The sequence below is a fragment of the Cornus florida genome, unplaced genomic scaffold (genome assembly GCF_030987335.1).
Source record: "Cornus florida cultivar Cherokee Brave unplaced genomic scaffold, ASM3098733v1 CherokeeBrave_3.0.0_Hap2_Chr08, whole genome shotgun sequence".
Lineage (NCBI taxonomy): Eukaryota > Viridiplantae > Streptophyta > Magnoliopsida > Cornales > Cornaceae > Cornus > Cornus florida.
In genome coordinates, this window is record NW_026775578.1 from 59981814 (window position 1) to 60004326 (window position 22513).

Consider the following 22513-nt stretch of genomic DNA (forward strand, 5'->3'; position numbering starts at 1 on the left):
AAGACCACAACAATAATTCACATGGTGCAGAGTTGTTACGGGTCAGGTACTTTGCAGTCTGATTTAAACACTTAAGTTTTTGCAGTCTGATTTAAACACTTAAGTTATTAAGTAGTGTTAATATCTAAGTCTCTATTTTGAATCTGATGTGGGATAAGACTCTTCTCTAATATTCTCCTCTACTTGAACTGGCAACACCCTCATTGCAGATGGGTCATCTAGTATATCCGAGCACCTCTTTGGCTCTTTGGTGGGGTGTATTGTATCCTGATGGGCGCTTGGCGTAACATCAAATTAAGGATTGTGTCTGATATTAATATGCATAAAGTACATATTACACCCCTCCCGTGCAAAAAACACCCCTAAACTATGACATTTGTGCAAATAAGTCCTATTTATAAAAATTGGACTAAGATACCCTTAGCAACACATTTTATAATGTATATAAAAATATATATTTTGTGAAATGACTAAAAAGGACTTGGCCCTTCTTCTTCTTCATCTTGGTGGTTGCCAGGGAAGCTAAAACTGGAGAAGATACATATATACACAGACATATATATACACATATACATAGGCATATATATATATATATATATATATATATATATTTGTTGTAAATTTACATATTACACATATATACACAGACATATATATGCATATACGAGTCGCCGGGGAGGGAGTGAGAGGTTGATGTCGACGTCGCCGGGAGGGGATAAAGACGGAGGCGTCTCCGGGGAGGGAGATAAAGACGGAGGCGTCACATGCTCACGGCCGAACTCAGTTGTCACCGGCGGCGAAGGATAAACCAGATTGTGACTGCGAGGGGGTCCGAGGAGTCCTCTGCTTCTGGGTTCATCGCCGGTGATCTTCAACCTAGCCACCTGTCCAGCCGCTGCGTTAATTAGACTCCAAGCGTCGTCGGCGGCGACGAGACCTGAGAAGGACCGTTTGGGCTTCCATTGCTAGACCAGCTTCCGATTCCACTGAGAGTCGATTGAGGTGATCCGGACAAGACCCATGTCTTCTGAGTTAACACAAACACCGAATCTGAACACATTCTCATGAAATTCATGACAAAAACAAGCAAAATCAAAGATTATAGCATCATACCTCGATATTTTGGGGACGAGGAGTGTATTTCTGAATTTCTTGTAGAGTGGCCCGGGTCAACTGGTGAGTCAGCGCGCGCGAGGAAGTCCTCGTTACTCTCAATCTCCGTCGAGCTAACCATAGACTAACCGACGGACAGCGACGACGAGTCAAGATTCCTGTATGGCGAACGGCGGCGGTAGACTATGGTGATATGGGGTTTACGAATGGGTCTTGCAGCTTTTGGTGGTTGGCTTTGTAGGCTAGATTTTGGTGTTTGAGGAATTTGGTTTGGTTGGCAATGGCTATGGTTGGCAGTGGCTATGTGTATATATATAATTTGTAAATTTATAATAGATACATATATCTATCTGTATATTTATGTCTATGTATATGTGTATATACTAAGGTGAAGAAGAAGAAGGGCAGAGCCCTTTTTAGTCATTTCACAATATATATATATATATATATTATAAAATGTGTTGCTAAGGTCATTTTAGTCCAATTTTTATAAATATGACCTATTTGCACAAATGTCATAGTTTAGGGGTGTTTTTTACACATATTTTTAAATAAAGGGTAAAAGTGCTATAAAAAGTATACTTTGGGATGTTTCTTGCACTTTCCCCGATATTAATATCAATTGTAACGAGTTTGATGCTTCGTAATCTGGTCCAAAAAATTAAGCTCACATCAACACCCAACTTATATATATCTAATCACTTTTTTTTTCCCATCCGTAAATTTTTTTAATTTTGGTATTATATACTACCATTTTTTCTTCAATATTTTGAGTAGAGAAATGCTCTAAGAGGTCCATCCCATCATAAGAGTTAGGAGATCTTCTACTTTAACCATTTAATACCGGGGGGAAATCTAAAAGAAAATTCCACCTTTACCCCCACTCAATGATTTGGATTTTTTTTTTTAAATGGCGCCCTCACATAATTTTCTTCTGAGTAAAAAGAATAATATATATATATATATATATATATATATATATATATGAAAAAATTGGTTAATTAAATAAATTGGTCAATTATTAGTACGAAGCAGGACCAACCCACTACTTGCCAAATACCTAATACACTGACCAAATTTATGCTCGCCCTTCTTTTTCTCAACTCTGCCCTTTGGCATACTCTCTCCCTCTCTCCTCTCTCTCACAAAAATCTTCTCTCCCCTCTCTCTCTCACAAAAATCAGTCATGGCCCTGCAACTTTGGGAGACCCTGAAGGAAGCAATCACAGTATATACCGGACTCTCTCCGTCGACTTTCTTTACTGTCGTCGCTTTGGGGCTTGCCATCTACTATGTCATCTCAGGGCTGTTTGGGTCGTCTGATCAGCACCATCAGAGACCTAGGGCTGTCGAAGAAGAGATGGAGCCTCTTCCTCCTCCAGTTCAGCTTGGAGAGATCACTGAAGAGGAGTTGAAAGCCTATGACGGCAAAGATCCCAAGAAGCCTCTGCTCATGGCAATCAAGAGTCAGATCTATGATGTATCACAGAGCAGGTATATACTGCATCTATCCATCCATCCATCTATCTATCTATATATCTTATTTTCTGGGTATGTGGATTTTTGGGTACTCTCTTGTTATTTAGCTCATGGTTTGAGAATTATATGTACTTTTAGCTTCTGGATTTTTTTTTATTTTTTATTTTTTATTTTTATTGGATTGATAGTATTCTCGCTATATCTAATTTTGGTGAACCTTCAAAGTCGGGCGTGTGAGGAGTACACTTGTGGGGTTCAGATTGTCTAATTTTTTGTACATTGATTTTTCCTTTTGTTTACTTTCCAGTTGACTCTTTTGAGATTGATTCGATACTTGTTGCTTTTCTTCTCCAGAAACATTGGCTTTTCTTGATTTCTAAGGATTCAGGCATGTTTTAATCATGCAATATTTGGGTAACTTCGATATTTTTTTTTTAGATTTGATGAATTTTGGCTCAACTTTCTGGGGGATTTTTTTTTTTTTTTTGACCTAACTTTCTGGGGCTTTTGATGGGGTTCTAATTGAGTATCTAGTTAATGCTTCTGCAGAATTGGACAGTTGGACTTTCTTATGGTGCTACCAAGACTGCATTCACTTATCAATATTACACGTATTCAGTTTGATGATCTTGGATTTTCTATTATTTCAATTATGGAACATGGCTCTCAAAACCTTTGAGTTCAGCTGTTTTTTATTCATACTCTGCAAATAAGATCATAAATCACCTGTAACATAGTGTTATAGTAATCTATATAGAAATGTCACCCCACTAATACCGGGTTGCACTTTGCTGACTATGGTACTTTTTTTTTTTTTTTTTTTTCCTTCATACAAAACGTTTGCTGTCTATTTTGTCTCACCTGTTATCTTGGAATCTGGTTAGTTTTGGTGGTGGCTATAGTAAATCTTCATTGTAGTGTCTTCCTTTCTTCCCTATAATAGGCTTTTGCTAGACTTGTGCTAATTTCAGTTGAGTTCAGTTTTCACAATAGCCTAGAATTTTATAAGCATGTTTCATTTGGTAGTTCAATCTTTTTTATTTATTTTTGAATTTTTATTTTTTTAAGGTGAACTTTCAAACTCTCTTTTTGTGCATGTGAGAAGTAATCCTTTGTGGGATTCATACGATTCTAAGTTTGACTTCTATTTTTTGCATACTGATTTTCCCTGTTGTCTACTTTCCAGTTGACTCTTTTGTGGTTGATTCGATACTTGCTGTTCTTTTTCTCCAGAAAAAGATGTGTTGTTCTTGAATTCTAGGGATTTAAGGATGTTTTGATTAAGCAATATTTGGGTAAATTTGATGGGTTTTTGGCTCAACTTTCTGGGAATTTTGATGGGGTTCGTAGTGAGTATCTAGTTGATGCTTCTGCAGAACTGGACTGCAGGCTTTCTTCTGAAACTTTCTGCTGTTTGCCGACCAATTGAATGGGGTGTAATATTGATAAGCGTATGGCTTAACTTTCTGGGGAATTTTGATGGGGTCCTTACTCCTTAGTGAGTATCTAGTTGATGCTTCTGCAGAATTGGACTGCAAGCTTTCTTCTGAAACTTTCTGCTGTTTGCTGACTAACTGAATGGGGTGTAATATTGATAAGTCTATGCAGTCTTGGTACACAAATTAGTTTGTCTCTCTTCTTAGACTAACTGTTTCAATGTATGGCTGTGGTTGTGATTTGAATGTGGTCTTGTTGTTGGGCTATTTAACCCACAGTGAAAAAAGATAAATAAATAATAATAAAAAGTCAATTGCTGGTGTGAGTAGTGGTATTAACCACTAGCGTAAACCTGGGATTGGTTTGGACGTGGCTTGCAAGTTGGTGTTTCTTTTGGTGATGTAATTTGGGTGAAGTTGATTGGTGTATTGTGTGGCAATGTGTACTGAGTGAGGAAGAAAACATGTGTTAGAAGTCTTGGGTGATTTAGAACTCTTGGTGAATCATATTTACTGGCTAAGGCGGTATTAGATTGACTATAAATATGGGTGTATTTTAGAAGATGGTGTGTGCTGTTGGCGTATCAAAGTGTTGGTTGAGCAGACTGTGTTTTGTTGGCGTATCAAAGTGTTGGTTGGGCAGAGTATCTGTGTGAGTGTTGTTTGGGTATCAAGAAGTGTGTTTCGAGTGACAAACAATGTGTACTTGAATTGGAATAGGGGAAGTGTCTATTGTGCAGCGACGCAAGAATAACTGTGTGTTTGTGTGTGGCACAAGGGAAAAGGAAGATACTTGCTGCGGTGAACAGTGCAACGGAGGAGAAGGATCAATTTCGTAGGTTTGATTCTCAGGTAGGATCAGGGTTTTTCAATGGGTGTTTGGAAGGGTTTATTTGTAGTAAAAGTTAATACTATTATTGTGTTGGGTTCTCTCCTGTTAATATAATTTCTCAAGTTTGGGATAGAAACTTGAGAGGAAGGTAGTACTGGTTGATTTCATTAGTGGAATTATTGTTGGTTTGTGCTGTAGTTTTTTCCCTCTACATTGGAGGGTTTTTCCACGGAAATTTTTGGTGACTTGTGTTTTTGTTGCATCGTGTATTTTATACTTTGGAGATTATTTTTCTCACCAAAAAAATTTGGAACGAACACCTGTATGGTTAAACAATTAGAGTTTCATGATTTTGGATTTGCTATTACTTCAAGTATTGAACTTGGCTATCACAGACAACCCTTTGAGTTCAACTGTTGTCATTCATAATCTGCAAATAAAATCATAAATCATCTGTAACATAGTAATGCATTTAGAAAATGCATTCACCAAGGGCTGCAGTCTAGTGGAATTTCCTCACTTTTCGAAGTAAAAGTTGAATAGGGGAAGAAAAAATTTGCATTCCACCCACACAGGGTTGCAATTTGTTGTCAATAGTTTTTAATTCAATCTCTCTTCTTTTAGTTTTTATGTAGATGGTGTGACAAAATGGAGACCTCATATAATATGCATATCATGTAAGATTATGAACAAGTGACTCCTTATTGGATCTAAGAGAGTATTCGTGAACCAGTAACATGCGGGTTGACTGAGGCTTTGGTCATAGATGGAGCAAAATCCAAAGAAAGAAAAAGGTTCATGTAACTGAACTCAAGTAGTTGGGAAAAGGCTTTCTTGAGTTGAGCTGATAATTCGAATAAACCATATTTCCATTCATGGTACTTGAAGCAAGCAATTTGCTAGTCGTCCTACTTATTTAAATGGGTCATCTCATGATTTTAATTTTGTATTTTTCATTTTCCCCTCAAAATATAATATTTGTGAGTACTGCATCATAAATGAAACTGTGCAATCAATACTGTAACTCTGAACTTAAATTATTTAATTTCTTTACGTTTTTGAGAACATCCATAAAGCATCTTTTATATTATATTGTATGCTTCTACCTTGTCAGCGTGAGTGTTCTAAAACAAATAATATATGGATAAGTGATTTTTTTTTCTTTGTCTTTTGGTTATATGGACAAGTGAATATATATATATATATATATATATATATATATATATATATATTCACTTGTCCATATAACCAAAAGACAAAGAAAAAAAAATCACTTATCCATATATTATTTGTTTTAGAGTGAATATATATATATATATATATATATATATATATATATATATATATATTGGGTATATGGATAAGTGAATCAAGTAAAATTTTCAATTTATATTGATATTCACTTGTCCATATAACCAAAAGACAAAGAAAAAAAAATCACTTATCCATATATTATTTGTTTTAGAGTGAATATATATATATATATATATATATATATATATATATATATATATTGGGTATATGGATAAGTGAATCAAGTAAAATTTTCAATTTATATTGATATGTGCTGCAACTTTTAATTGTAGTTATTGGAAACGGTCCTTTCTTGTTGGATGTTTGATCTAATTCATACTAAAGCTGTCTACTTATTGAAAATAAACGCATCTTTTTGCCAGGATGTTTTATGGACCCGGAGGGCCTTATGCTTTGTTTGCTGGGAAGGATGCTAGCAGAGCTCTTGCAAAGATGTCCTTTGAAGATAAAGATCTTACAGGGGATATCTCTGGTCTTGGTCCATTCGAATTGGATGCTTTGCAAGACTGGGAATACAAATTTATGAGCAAGTATGTCAAGGTTGGAACTATTAAAAAGACAGTAACAGTAGCCGATGGGTCATCCACCGACAAACCTGCTGAAGCTACTGACAGCGATGTTGCCAAGCCTGAAGAAGGTGGTCCGTCAGAGAATGCAGCAGCTGGAACTGCAGAAACTACATCTGATGGTGATGCCAACAAAGAGTATATTGGTAGCTAGTTTCCGACCAATGAGGCAGTTTGGAACTGTGGAATCATTTGTGATGGAGACGCTGAGGAAGAGTAATGTTGAATGCCTGCATTGTCTACTCTAGGATACTTAAGCCGTAAACGAACTCGCTTGGATGTTTTAGTTTGTTACATTAATAAATTAGTCGGGCTGTTAAACTTTTCGTCTTGATACCAAAGTTCCACTATATTTCTCTATATATTGTCAGTTTCGAAGCTAGCTGCTTCCTTTCATGTTGGGTTAAGGCCTTCATTTCATGGTAAAGGTACAAATCAGCTCCACCTAGGTTATATTTCTGAAGCTTTTGTGGTAAGACAGCCCCAATGCTAGTCATAGCCTAGATGTTATGCAATTTGTATATTGACTTAACTTTCACAAAAAATATTCCAGGGCTGGACCTTGATGATCTATAGACCCTTTCTTGTTTTTGTCCATTTTGTGATATGGATCAAATTTACATACATGTGAATATCATCTTACATGAAACAGACTGGGTTTGGCTTCCAAGTTTCAAGCAAATTAGTACTCCTATGATAGGCCTGTCTGGAAGGGGCCTGGTCTCTGCTAGGTTGGCAAGGGGGCCTAACTGCGTTGCGAGTTTGGACGAGTGTACTAAATTTTACGAGTAGGCAGGGTGATCCAATCACACCGAGGGTGAGTTCGGATGAAGGTGCTCTAAATTTTATTGTTTGATCCAAATGTGTGGTCGTTGCGAGTTTGGACGAGAGTGTACTAAATTTTACGAGTAGGCAAGGGTGGTCTGATCACACCGAGGGTGAGTTAGGAAGAAGATGTTCTAAATTTTATTATTTGATCCAAATGTGTGGTGGTTACCAACAGGCCTGTGGCCAAGCGGTACAAGGCTCCTACTTTCCAAAGGGAGGTCAGGAGTTCGAATATCAGTGGAGGCCTTTTTGCACAAAAGAGATTAGTAGCCCTCTTTGAAGTACATGTATGGTTGTGAATTAATTTCCAACTTTGGTGTTTCTAGAATCAATTTTAGGTCCAGTCACAGATCTCCGGAAGTAGACCTTGCCCGCAGGGCATCGTGGTTGACATTGTGCCACAAACCCAGTGGTAGGTTGTTGAGGATAAGCTGTGCATTAAGGCGTTTTCAGCTGGCACTTGGAAAGTTACACATTGAAACATCTAATCAATGGAGTATTCAGGCACTATTTCATGCTTAATTGCATTTCCAACTACACCCTCACAAATTTATAATCTTTTATGCTATGTTACTTAAATAATATCATACTGTTTTGTACCTGCCTCCTTTACTTGGAGACTAGGTTGACGGAATCCATTGATTTGTGTATTGATAAACGGAAAGGAATCACGGATATAATATATAACATCGCCAAATAACTTTGAGATTATCTTATAGATACTTCTCGTAAGACTAATATGGTGGTATTTGACATGTTGATACAATTATTTAGACACATGTCAAACACAAGTAAGGATTTGTTTGAATAAATATGAAAGAAAAGAAAAGAAAAGAAATGATTGTAATAATCTCTATTTATGTTAGATAAATTATAAAAGAAAATTAAAAATGATAGTATGCTTGTTATAGTATTTCTTGTTCCAATAACGTAAAGAAAAAAAAAAAATAAGAACAATTAAATTATTATCATACCCTTTTATATTTACTCCAAATAACTATTACATCTGTTCTTCATTTGTTCCCAACTTTTCATCACACGGAATATATGGAGATAGAATCAAAGTCGTTTACTTCTTTTACTTAATTTACATCCCATAATATTTGAACTTTTTTTCTCTGCTTACGATATATTGATACAATGGTCCACATAACATATTATAATTAATTTCTCCTTCCTAGCCAAGTAAAAACATATTATAATGAAGTCATATTATAACGAGTATTATAACATGAGTGGTATAATAATTTTATTGTTTTAATCATTAAGAGTGATTTTGGAATTATAAAAATATTACTTAGCACAGTATCATTTCTCTTCAAATCTTTTCATTCTTGAAAATAAACAAAACGTTCTAGAGATTTGAAGGGATAGCTATTTCTCCAAATCTTTTTTTTTTTTTCCACTAAAAGTTATCCAAACACATTTTTCACTATTTTTTTTTTTTTTTGTCTTTCCAAATCATTCAACCCAAACGGACCCTAAAGTAACCAAGAATTTGAATATTTTGCTTTCTAATTGGATACACACATTAACACATTTGGAACACTTTCGTGATATAATGAGTGATTTTGTAATTATTTTTCCTAAAAGAAAGGAAGTCCATGCAATATAAAATATGTCACGAGTTAATTAAAAAATAATATAAAAATTTTAAAAACAAAGACAATAAACATCTGATTTGATATATGATTATTTGAATAAAATAAAAAAAATAAATTATATTGTTATTTTTTGAATACCCATGTTTGGATTAGTTACTAGTTCAAATTTGATCTCTGTCCATTTTATTTATGTATGGAGATTTACATATTGCCATATATGGTGTCTTATCATTAGCCATACACGTGCTTCCTGGTCAATTACAAACGATTTTTGTTAATTGACATTTAACATGTGCCAGGGTCATTTCAGTAATCTGCAAATCTATGGATAGACAAACGTGTGTTACTTGTCAACACATATGGCCGATTCTCAAATTTGGCTCCATCTCACTCACAAAGGTTGTTTGGTCCCTATAAATAGCATAACAAGTTCCAACCACCCTACACAAACATACAAACAACCCAAACAAACCTCATTTCCTCCGCTCCAAAACTCCTCCTCCCAACTTCTTTCCCTCCCATTCAGATCATGAGAATTCATTTCCCTCCACAATCAATTCTCATCTTCATCATCATCCTATCAACATTTCATCTTGCCAACTGCAGGCACATCAACAGAGTTGCCACCGAAGAAACAACATACACCATAGCAGCCGGATTCCCTTCTCCATTTTCGCGCCACCACTCAAGAGCTGCAACTGCTCGGTTTGTGGCGTTGAGCAACTACAAGGCCGGTCCGATACGCAGTTTTTCGCATCAAGTTGTCCCGGGAGGTCCAAACCCCCTTCACAACTGATTGGATTTGTTGAATCTATTCTGTTTCCAGTACAATTTTTCGGGTTTTTTTTTGCTCGACATGTATACTACTATGTTCACAAGTTGTATATAAGATATGTTGTGCAATTCAAATGTTTTTTTTTTTTGGTGGTGTTTCATATGAGAAGAATGTAAGTATCAAAGCACTGCAATGGAACCAAAGAATGGTGTGTTTATGCCTAAAAAGTCCAACATACTTTAGACAAACCAAGATGGGCTTACTCAATATTGAAGATTAAAAATGATCATTAAAATAGTGAAGTAAATAGGGATTAGGGAATAAGTCAAAGGCTTAAGCACAAAACAAATTAAAAATTTAATTTGTTCTTATATTCATCTCTGCATCATTATCAAGTTTATATAATGAGCAGCCTGCAAGATGACATCAGAATTATTAAATAAACTCCTGAACTGGGGTGATGTATCTTAGACCCCTACCTGTATTATTCTCTAGCAGTTGTCACAATAATTTGGAACCATTGCACATTGCCATTTCAAAAGAAAACAATAGGATTGCTACTAGTAAATTTTACTTTGAAACAGGATTCTAGCAATTCTTTTATATTTTATTGTCTCGCTGACTCACGCCGTGTATATATTGTTCGCTTTGCATATTATTCTTTTCAGTGTTGACGATTTTGTTCAAAACACGTTTACACAATTGGGAGGCGTTCACAAATATAAGTCTTAACAACTTTTCCGACGATGCGGGATGTCACATTTATATTTGCTTAGGACCTATTTGGTAACGCGTTTTGTTTTTCGTGTTTTTGTTTTTGTCCGGTATTGTAGCAGTGAACAGTAGAAACTGTTTTGTTTTTCACAATACTAAAATGTTTGGTAAAGAGTGCCCAAAAATCGAAACATCAATTTGGCCTTTTTGTATGTTTCTGCATTGTAGCGTTTGGTACTATTGAGATGAATAGTTTTGTTTTTTTTTTTTTTTGAAAAACTTTTAAATAACATTTTTAAACTAACCATTATATTTTTCAAACTTGCAACACTTATACCAAATATGTTTTTATATTTTTGCTTCCAAAAATCTTGCAACAAATAGACGTTATGAAACATGCTTCCGATTATTATTCAAAATACTTATTTGGTTTTGATTTAAAACAAAACGTCAAAAACAAAAAGCGTACCAAATAGATCCTTAATATATGCATTTTTAAAGGTCTAGGTCGAGTCCATTGAGTGATGCGTGTAAAATAGTGGCAAATATTTTACGACAACCAAATACCATAAAACACATAAAAATATTTTTCAGAAAATATTTTACACTCAAACAAACGGAGCCTAGTGTTCACAATTTTACTCAAAATGCGTCTACACAGTTAAAAAGCGTCTACCTATATAAGTCTCAACAACTTCTCCGGTAACGATGTGGAATGTCACATTTAAATTGGCTTAATATATGTATTTCAAGAGAAGGATGAACATTGAACTCACTTATAAACAGATGGAACTAGTAAGGCAACTTAGAGAAGACTGTCTAGTATTGGAGATCAAAATAACATCACAGATGGGCTTCAAGTTTTTTGCTTTTCTTTCTTCATTTCCTGAGCAACCAAATAGGGTGATACCAAATTTCTTTGATATAGGTCAAACACAAACTATTTATGATAATTGCAAATGATGATTCCTGAGTCTTGGATGCTGATTCTTGAAATTATTGTTTGTATTATTTTGCCAAGTTTTTCTTACATCTAGTCATCATGGTTGACTAATTGCCAAATCTCTATTTCTTTGTTGACTTGGAGAAGAGTTTCTACTAAAGCCATTTGGTTGATGTGGAACATATGACCGTTAGTGTTTAGACCGTGAGTTGGAATTCAATTAAAATAATAAATATTATCAAATTAATGGGTACAAAATATGTACTCCTATCTGACATGATTGAAAAAAAAGAAAAACTCAAACTTAATAATAGAAATAAGTTTTCTATCCATAAATATAATTTTTTTTTTATTTTACTATATCCCATTTAATTTAAATAATAATTGAGTATATTCTTATAAAAAATATTATTAAACATCATATTATAATAAAATTATACTGTATTTACATTCGTAGTACATGTTAATGTTCAATTTTTTGACATGTATTCTCTTATCTTAAGACTAAGGCTTCCGAAGTGCAGGATTCAATAGTGAATATATATGAATTTTTTATTTTTATTTTTATTTTTATTTAGAAGCAACCATACAAACAAAACTACAAAACAAAAAAGGCATCTGCAAACAGAGCCTTTGAGACAGAAATGGGGATTGAATCCCAACACACCAACTTATCCCATGAGAATAGGGCCATTTTGCACGCTGCATGTGTTGACCCATTACTCGACCTTGGGGTCCATTTTAGAGAAATGTTGTTGCCTCTATCGAGCAAAAACTTACAATCGTCAAGAATCACATTTATAGCTTCCTCCGTCGGATTGAGCTCCATAATTGATTTACAGTCACCTTCCACAACTGTGTTTGACAAATTCCAATCCAAGCACGCTTGAAGGGCAACACGCAACACCAAACCTTCTGCAACTGTGGCTAATGGTGTATGGGAGAAAGAAATAGAGGCAATTCTCAACAAAATACCTTCATGATTACGGAGAACAAACGCCCCCTACATTCGAGTGATCTCCCATTAAAAGAAGCATCGACATTCAGCTTGCGAAACCCAATTGGAGGAGGGGACCATAAAGACGTATGGTTGAGATTGGGAGAAGGTTGTGATCGCATTAACTGATGTTGACGACGAATCTCTTGGCAGTTAAAAAAATCCCGAATCACACTGTGCGCTACAGCTTTAGGTTCCATCTTTTTCGGATTAAACTCCCTATTGTTTCGATTCTTCCATATATGCCAACAAATACAGAAAGCCAAACCCGCACAATAGGGAAAACAATTCATCTCCTTTTAATCATCAACGAGAGAAGCCCAACGTCTAGGCCAAAGCATTGGGAGTGAAACAACAAAATCTAGCCTTAAAGGGACACATCTTCCACACTGCTTGGGATTCAGGACACATACATAACATGTGGTCAACTGTCTTTTCGGCTAGACCACATCTTTTGCACACAGAGTGATCAATGATACGCTTCAACTTCAAATTAACATTAACAGGGATCTTTCATGCAAACTTTGCCACAAGAAGAACTGTACCTTTCTAAAAGAATGGACCATCCAAACATCTTTCCATCCATTTCTAAGTTGTTGAAGGTAACTGCATTGTGAGTCTTGTGGAGGGCTAAATGACTGGGAGTGAAAAAAACCTTTAAGATAAGAGAAGACTAAGAAGTAGGCACTCTTTACTGAGAACTTTCCATTCTTTGACCAACTCCAGACCTCCATGTCTTTCTCCTTCGTAATACTCACTGGTAGTTGCAAAATCTTCCATCTGTCTTTACTGTTAAAATTTGCATTAATAATATCCACCTTCCAACAATGATTATAGTCGTCAATAATCATTGATGAGACCCTGCAATTTGATTTTCCTAGAAGCCACGGGTCAGTCCAAATATATATGAATGTAAAAAGAAGAAAAAAGCAATTGGTTTGCATATGGAGTGGAGTGCCATGTTAGCGGACCCGAAATGTCATTCTTTAGCGTAATCTCTACCTAGTGGATAATGCTAAAAGTTGTTTTTTTATTTTAGTGAGTCCCTCAACCTTTTTCTCTTTCTTTCTTAAATAAATTAAAAATAATAATAAAATGGATAGCCAAATAGTAGGTTGCACGACACGGAAAATATTTGGTATAGGGTAAAGTACAACCACACCCCCTGAGGTTTGGTAAAAGGACACATAGATGAAACTTGTTTGTTTTTTGGACAAAGACAACCCTTCGACGAAACTCCAACCAAACAAGGCCTTAAATCCACTGAAAAGACGAAATTACCCCTCAATATTAAAATCAGATTTATTATAAAATATCAAATATAGTAAAAAAGATACAATTACCCTCCACTTATTTCAGCCACAATTTGGCCAGATTAGACCAAACCACCTTCTTCCCCCTTCTCTCGGCGTTCACTGCCCATCGCCGCTACCACCAACACCCTCTTCCCCTCTCTCTCTACACACACACACACACACACATCACTTCCTTATCTGCGCACGTCACCATCCGACACACACACACACACACACACATATCACTTCCTCACACACACACACACACACACACACACACATCACTTCTTTATCTGCGCACATCACCATCCGACACACACACACACATATCACTTCCTCATCTGCGCACATCACCATCCCGAGTTCTCATCTATCCACAGAAAGGGCTTTAATCGGACGGTAGAGGCGATGGCCACTTCAGCCTCCTCGGCCTTGCAGGTGACGTTTCTGCTTGTAGGTCTCTTGTTGCTCGGTTTCTAAACCTCGCCTCACTGTTCAGTCTGTGGCTGCATCCTCATCAGAGCTTGGTCCTCGCTGGCAATTTCAGTCTCATAGTCCGTGTTTACCATTCTATTTTGAGTACCCAATCAAAAGACTCAATTTCATATTGTTTGGATTTTAAGTTGTTGGGTTTTGCTACACAAAAAATTGCGGGTATATGTGTGTAATTTGAACCCTTTTGTGTTTGTATGTGTGTGTGTGTGTGTGTATATATATATATAAGTGTGGCTTTGTGTGTTGGCGGTGGAACGGTGGAGGGGAAGATAGGTGGTGGTGGTGGCGGTGGTAGAGGGCTTTGGTCTACCTACCCGGGGTGTTGCCGCATATATATATATATATATATATATAGAGAGAGAGATACAGGAAGAGGGCGATGGCGGTGGCTGTTAATGTATGTCCAGACCATCGTTGCCGCCATCTGGTCCATTGAGAGAGAAATAAGGTATTAGGTATTACCGCATTAGGTATTGTGATAGAAAAGAGATATATATATATATATATATATATATATATATATATTACTTTTTTTTTTTTTTTTTTTTTTGCATAAATTGTTCATGAGGGTAGATTGGTCCAATTTATTAAATTGTAGAGTTAAAAAGTCTCATAAACGGTCGAAGGGTAATTTGGTCAATTTCTCTCGTCAGGGGGCGTCTTTGTTCATTTTTGAACCTTCAAGGGGTATCTTTGTCCAAAAAATAGGTAAGTTTCACCTGTGTGTCCTTTTGGCAAACCTCAGGGGGTGTTATTGTACTTTATTCTTTGGTATAATTAAAAAGTGAATAGTTACGTTAGCACACAACTATCCACTTTTAGATAATATTATAAAGGGTTAAATGCAAAAAACCCCTTGAACTATTGGGGCTTTGTAAGAAACCCACTGAATTACAAAAAAACCCCATAAACTATTATTTTGTTGCAATTAGCCCCATTAGATCACCGAAAAAGGAAAAAGACAATTTCGCCTTTACTATTATACAACGCAGTTTCAAACTTAGGCCTTGATATATACTCCCTCCGTCCTATATTAGTAGTCCATTTTTCTCTTTTTACATATCCCAAATTAGTTGTCTTCTTTGAAAAGTCAAAGTAAATAAGTTATATATTTCCATCATTATCCTTTATCTTTTTAAAAAATTTTAAACTTTGTAACTATATATATTTAAATTAAAAGGGACAAGTTCGTAATTTTAAAAGGAGACAATGCATTAAATGCATGTCCCCTTAAAAACTCTAATTTCCATATATGGATCTCTAATGTGGGACGAAGGGAGTAATATATATATATATATAGCATATGTCTATGCAAACCCAAAAGGGGAAAGTACTGTAGCTACGGGGATGGCGATGAGGATCAACCGGCAACGGAGGAACGGCGGTGAGCTCGGCTAGTTCGGATAATGGTGGCCGTTATGGAGTGACGGCAGAGAAAAGAGTCCGGTGAGGAACGGTGGCTACGGTGGTGGAGAGATGGGCTGACTTGCGGCGGCTCAGACATACATATATATATATATATATATATGTTTGAAATCTATTGGGGGAAATTCGTGTATGAAGGTGATGGTGCTGTTGTGGCGGTGGCGACGGGGGTTGAAGTCGGAGGAGGAGATGGATCTAGTGGTGGTGGTATTGTGGCGGTAACAGCCGGATGGGGTCATGTGACCATGCTGTCGATTTGGGTTCACTAAAACAAGCAATTGGGTCTCAATTTGAACCATCAAGAGACAGGTGTAGTTTTTTGGGTTCAAAAAAGTTCCTCCTTATAAGAACTCAAATTCATCAGCCCTCTCTCTTCTCTCTCTCTATATCTCTATATATATAAATATGTATATCCAGATTTCTCCTTCTTTTAACTTTTTGTACATTGAATTTTGTCTTTAGATTGTTTGACATTAATCCAACAACAGAACCAGTTATATTGGAAGATAACATGTCTAATTTAACTTCTGCATCTGGTACTTAACCTTAATCAAATCAAACTCAACCAGTACTCAAAAAGAAGAGAAACCTTTCTGGCACTCTCAAATCCTTATCTAAATTCCAAATTTTAATTTAATTTGATGGTTTTCTTAATTATTTATCAAATTTCTGATTTGGGTTTTAGTTTTTTCTTGGTGAAGAAGAGAAACTTTCCTGGCACTCTCAAATCCTTATCTAAATTCCAATTTTTAATTTAGTTTGATGGGTTTCTTAATTATTATCAAATTTCTGATTTGGGTTTTAATTTTTTTCTAGGTTTTGACTTTGGAGTCAAATCTAGAGGCAAAAATGATAGCTTTATCACACAAGACTCTGATGGCAACCAACAGATTCATATGTGAGATCTGTAATAAAGGGTTTCAGAGAGATCAGAATTTACAGCTACACCGAAGAGGCCATACACACAAATAGAGGGAGGGGAGAGAGAATGGTTTAGGTTGCCAATTTTGTGTCTGTATACAAAGGGATAAGGGCGTGTTTGGGTGTAGCTGGAAGAAGAGGGTGTATTTGTGTTTAGGTGTCAAAATAAGGGCAATATAGTATTTTCATGTTTAAAGTGTATTATGGTCTTTAAATTAAATATTATGGGTAAACCGGCGAGTTTCAACAGGTGCCCTCGCCAGATGGGTCATTTGCAACAAAAATTATAATTCAAGGTTTTTTTTTTGTAATTTTTGTAGTTCAGGAAATTTGTTGCTAATTAGTTAATAGTTTAGAATTTTTTTTTGCATTTAACCTTATTATAAATGCGCAATGGATGTCCTTAGGGATTCAATACCTTTCAAAAACAACAAAAAAGAGTAGGGATTCGAGAACACCGACCCTTGACACATACCCGAATCCAACGCACCTACTTGAATCCGGGTAACAAAGATGTATACACATTGAGATGCAATCTTCGACTGTTAGGGTTGGTAACAATCAGATTGCATACAATGAAATGATAAAAAGTAGCCTACTCAAGTGAACAAGGAGAGAAGGTCATTTTCAATGTTGATGGTTCCTAGATCAATTTGAAGAAGAAGTAAACCTTCATTATTAATCACATATCTTAAGGCACTACTCCATTTGAATTTGTTTCAAGAACACAGAAGACACCCTATCTGATGACTTTTTCTCTTAAACATGGTAAAACACCTACTAAAAAAAAAATCAATTCAGCAAAACAAAACAACCCTATAAAAATGAGCCTTGCTTTTGTAAGATGCTCTTGACTGATTTCTGATGCTTTTCAATCAAAAGAGAACTGCAATACTCAAATACTGCTCCTTAGATCATTTTTTTCACATGCACATGTAGTGTCATTCAAGTAATGCTCTTTGACCATGTACATGCAGTATCATTTTGTCACATGTACATAGTGACAGACCCATAAAATTTTGTGAGGGAGGAGATTTTTAATTTGTGGGGATAAATTTATACAGTGGGTCATCTTCATAAATTCTTAATAAATTGAAGTATAAAATCCAAAAATAAAAAAAATAAAAATAAAAATAAAAAAATTCAATGGGGTGAATTGTAATTTTAGTAGGGACATTTTCATAAATTCTCACAAAATTTGAGGATAAAATGCAAAAAAAGAATTCTAGTGGGGCGAATTGTAATTTTAATAGGGGGCATATTCATAAATTCTAAAAACTTTCAAATATAATATGTAAAAATAAAAAATCCAGTGCGCCCCACTGGTCCTATTGTAGGTCTGTGCCTGCATGTACATGCAGTGTCATTTTTTTCACAGATACCACTTTTTTATGATGGTTTTTAGTTAATAAACAAAGCCGACAACAACAACAACAACAACTATTATCCTTCCATAAGCATACATGAAATAATTTGAATCATATATTAAACATGTTGGAAAAGAAAGATAATCAAATAAACACTATCGATCCATTTTGTTCTACGCGTATGGCTTCTTAGTTCTTACTATCTGCACCAAAGAGTTGCTGTGTAAGAAAAGCACATTACACGAGTCTTTAAGATCATTCCTCAAGCTATCAAAGACTTAAAACAGTTTTGGTGGTATTGGCATCCACATTACCTGTTTTATAAATATGGTACATTGTAAGAGTTTACCTACTTTGTTAGAAAGATAGTAGGAGATCAGATCCTTGGAGATCAATCAATCTTAGAAATGGTCTTGGATCCAAAACAATATATGCAAGCAATGATAACCACTAGCAATCAGTTAATATTTAGTCCATGAATTCTCTTTACTTTTTCATATAAGATATGTTACGAACTGATGCACTAATTTAGAAATTTTTAGAAGAGGGAAAACTTGTTTAGTAAAATTTAAATTGATTTTTTTTAAAAAATAACAAGTAGAGAATGTATATTTTAGAAGGAAGAAATTCTTAGATAAGTGTAACTCTATGAATATTTTAGAGAAAATGAGGCGGTGGAAGTGAGCTATTGGTCGCCCATTGAAGCCAAGCTAGCAAGTTAAGCCTATTAATATCCAAAAACCTTCTATTAGGAGAGGGAGTGACCATAATAATAAAAGAAATTTTCTTCCTTCTACACCTTGAAAATCTTTAGAAAGTGCTTTAGGTATAATAAAAAGAAGTACGAGAAGCTTTGTTAAGCGTGTAAATGAGACTTTTGTACGAGATTATGGATATAAAATGGGATTATGCTAGTGTCTTGAAGAATTTGGCGTGAGCGAGGTCGATGGAGTTTCAAAGACATAGATAGGTTAATAATATATCATTGTCAATTACCTTTATGATGAAAATACTGGGGATTTTTTAGCTAGATATAAAAGTAATGGAATCTTTTGCCCAGTGAAAAAATAAAAATAAAAACTTTATTTTCATTTAACTGGATAGTAAAAAAAGAATGAAATTTAAATTCTGCGAGTGTAATGTAGGCTATAAATGAAATCGTTTAAGAACGTGCAAACAAACTTTCTAAAGGAAGGAGTGATTCAAAAATAAAAACTTTTAAAGAAAAAAAAAAATACAGTGATAAAAGATAATAATAATAATAAATAGGGTAAAATACAGCAACACTTGATATTTGCTAAAAGAACACCCAGATAAAACTTAGCTTATTTTGGGACAAAGACACCCCTCAAGTTTGATATAGTTACCAAATGACAATGAATTGATATTTTTGCCCTTTAACTTTTATATTGACCCATGTGAATATTGAAATTGCCTTTCTAACCTCTCTCTCTATATATATTTATTTATCTCTCAATAATCTGTATATACACATATATAATCAACGGAGAAGACGGCGCGTCCTTTACCTCGGTGTCTTCTTGACCTCACAACGGAGGAGGAGGGCGGTTGTAATACACACGCCAAAGCTGCACGTCGATAAGAACTTGTCGACGGTTGTGGCCTGCTCCTCATCGGCTCATGATTCTTGTACAAAGTTTCGACGAGTCCATGGCAGAGAGCTCCGCCGACGGCCGCGGCCCACTCCTCGCTGACGCATGATCTTTTACAGAGCTTTAGCTATTCCATTGCAGAGAGCTCTGCAGACTCTAGATCCTTCGAATCCGACAAGGCCGACTTTAGATCCACGGCTCGTCTTCGATTCCATCGACCCATAGAGCCCTATTGTCGTCGATAAGATAAGTGCGGCGATGGAGAATGGATATTGTCACTGTCGTCGCTGCATATTGCCGGCCACAATAATGTCGCTGGTGCAAATCGCCGCCAAGTGGTGCTCTCTCTCTCTCTCTCTCTCGCGAAGGTGACTGCAATAGCTAACTGGCGATTTCAAACTCTGGCAAGTCACAACAGAATCCGGATCTCTGTCCCAAAATCGAAGCTCTTATCTTCAACAGTGTGCCCTCTGTTTTATTTATTATTTATTATTAATTAATTAATTAATTATTTTTATTTTTTATTTTTGTAATTTGTGTGGTGATCTTAGACTATTCTTAATTTGTATTTTGTTCAATTATTTATTTTGTTACGTATTAATTTTCAATGATATTGAACTGTGCGGATCGATTCACCGGTGAGGATAATCTGTAGATCGCTGCCGGAATCGATGGGGTCGACGAAATCCATGGAGCCCATAGTTGCCGACGAGGTGAGTGCGACGATTGTTGATTTTATTGTGGGTAATGAGTTAATGGTGGTGGTTGTGAGGGTGGAGATGGGATGGTGGTGGTTTCGGTGCTATATTATACCGAAATACACAGGGGTGGTTGTTGGGGTAGAGATGGTGGTGGTGGTTTGGGGGTGGGGCTAGTGGTGGTTGTGGGGGCTAGTAGGTGGTTGTGGATTTTGGGGTGGTGGCAGCACGGTGCAAGGTTGTAGGATTGATTGGGTGCTGAGGGTAATTTGGTTATTTAAGTATTTTGATATTTTATAATTAAAATTAATAAAATAGTAAAGGGTAAAATTGACTTTTCACATATTTTAAGGCTTTGTTTGGATGACAAATTTTACAAGCGGGTGTGATTGTCCAAAAATAGTCAAATTTTCTTGCCCCAAATCTCAGGAGTGTCTCTTTAAGCTATCCTAATAAATAAGAGAAGTGATAAGTCTTCCGACCTCATTTGCCGACTCATTTTCCGAATGAGATATTTACAGGATTTTATTTTAAGAATTTCAATGTGAGCCAACCACGTTATATTCGGAGGATGAATTAGTAATTGAAGTCGAAATATCTATTATTTCTTAATAAATAAATAATACATGAGTGGATTGAAGGATAACAAGATTAAAGCCCGTCACATAGGCATAGGAAGGCATAGGTGAGCCCCATTTATTTTAGTATTCTCTTTGCTCTTTATTCTGTGTTATCGTTTGGTGAATTACAATCCAATGGTGCGAAATATATATATTGGAATTACATACATACATATATATATATATATATATATATATATCATATATCCACTAACTTTAATTACTTAGTCCTTACCTAACATATTACTCTCTTATCCATTTGATGGAATTATAAGGACTTTGATCAAAATAAAAGGACCAAAACATAATGGAAAAGGAAAAAGAAAGGAATTATAAGAATACCAAAACATTCCTAAAATCTGTATCAAAATTTAGCTAGACTTTGTAGATACTCTCCTGTGCATCAGACCATCCGTGCACAACAGAGGAAAAGAAAGAGAAGCATCTTTCCAAAAGAGAAAAAGGCTCGCGACACAATTTTGTTCTTGCCAAATTGAGGATCCAATAAATGATCTAGGTAGTGAAAGTAGTAACATTATGAAAAAGCATTGCCATTTTCATAGCCAAAATCAACATATAAATAAGCGTCCAAACCACAATTTACTCTACGTCGACAACGATTTTATTGTGTCTGTTGTAAGGTGCAACAGGCGCATTCAATTATTCATTATCAACGTGTGTAAAACATACGTGAACATGTATATTACATGAACTGTCAGGATGCGCGGTGCAACTGGCACAAATTTTTTTTTTTTCTCCTCTATGTCTTTATATATTTGCTCCACTTGCAAGCTTGGTGATACCAAAATGTTCCGTTGAGAACTTTTGTCAAACTTAAAAATAAAAATAAATAAATTAAATATTTTTACGACCGTCTTCAATAAAAAAATAAATAAATGAAAAGGGAAACGATCATTTAATAAATTAATACCCCTGTAGAATGCATACAAGCTATACAACTCATATAATCCCTATAGATTCTGAAAACTTTATTTTAAAGGCGAACAATAAACTCACCTCATTCGGCCATTAATGGAGTGATAAAAATACTAAAATACCCTTCCTACAGTTAAAATAAAAAATAGTAAATTTTTTTAGTTAATGTAAAATTTTTACATTAAATTCAGTTAAAGAAGGATATTTTTGGTATTTAAATAGTAAAAAATAGTAAACAAAATTCCATTTAATGTAAAAAATCAGTTAAAAAATAGTAAAAAAAATAAGTCAAAAAGGGCATTTTCAGTATTTAATATAATTAATTAGTCATGTGTGAGACACATGATTTGTTAATGGTACTTTTCTAACAGTTGACTGTTGAAAAAGTCCTCATACGTAACATTTTTAAAATTTTAAAGAAATTTCATACCCAAAGTAAAAGAAAAATTTTATACCTAAAGTAAAAGAAAAGGGTATTATTTGCTCATAAAGAAACTTAAAATTGTTTTATATATATACTTAACCCTAAATGTAGATGCCTC

At 35.3% G+C, this 22513-nt stretch overlaps 1 protein-coding gene across 1 annotated transcript; it reads left to right on the forward strand.

Annotated features, from left to right (window-relative positions):
* The first annotated feature begins 2167 nt into the window (after positions 1-2167).
* Positions 2168-7337, forward strand: LOC132271818 (membrane steroid-binding protein 2-like). Its single transcript, XM_059773310.1, has 2 exons — positions 2168-2607; positions 6537-7337. Exons 1-2 carry the CDS (start codon positions 2300-2302, stop codon positions 6892-6894), a joined length of 666 nt encoding a protein of 221 aa, XP_059629293.1. The 5' UTR covers positions 2168-2299; the 3' UTR covers positions 6895-7337.
* The last annotated feature ends 15176 nt before the right edge of the window (positions 7338-22513 follow it).

What these genes read in the sequence shown, in the direction of transcription:
- LOC132271818 (XM_059773310.1), top strand. Translation starts at nt 2,300, where the DNA reads ATGGCCCTGCAACTTTGGGAGACCCTGAAGGAAGCAATCACAGTATAT. An exon ending in TATGATGTATCACAGAGCAG is followed by an intron (nt 2,608 to 6,536) that starts GTATATACTGCA and finishes TCTTTTTGCCAG; the next exon opens with GATGTTTTATGGACCCGGAG.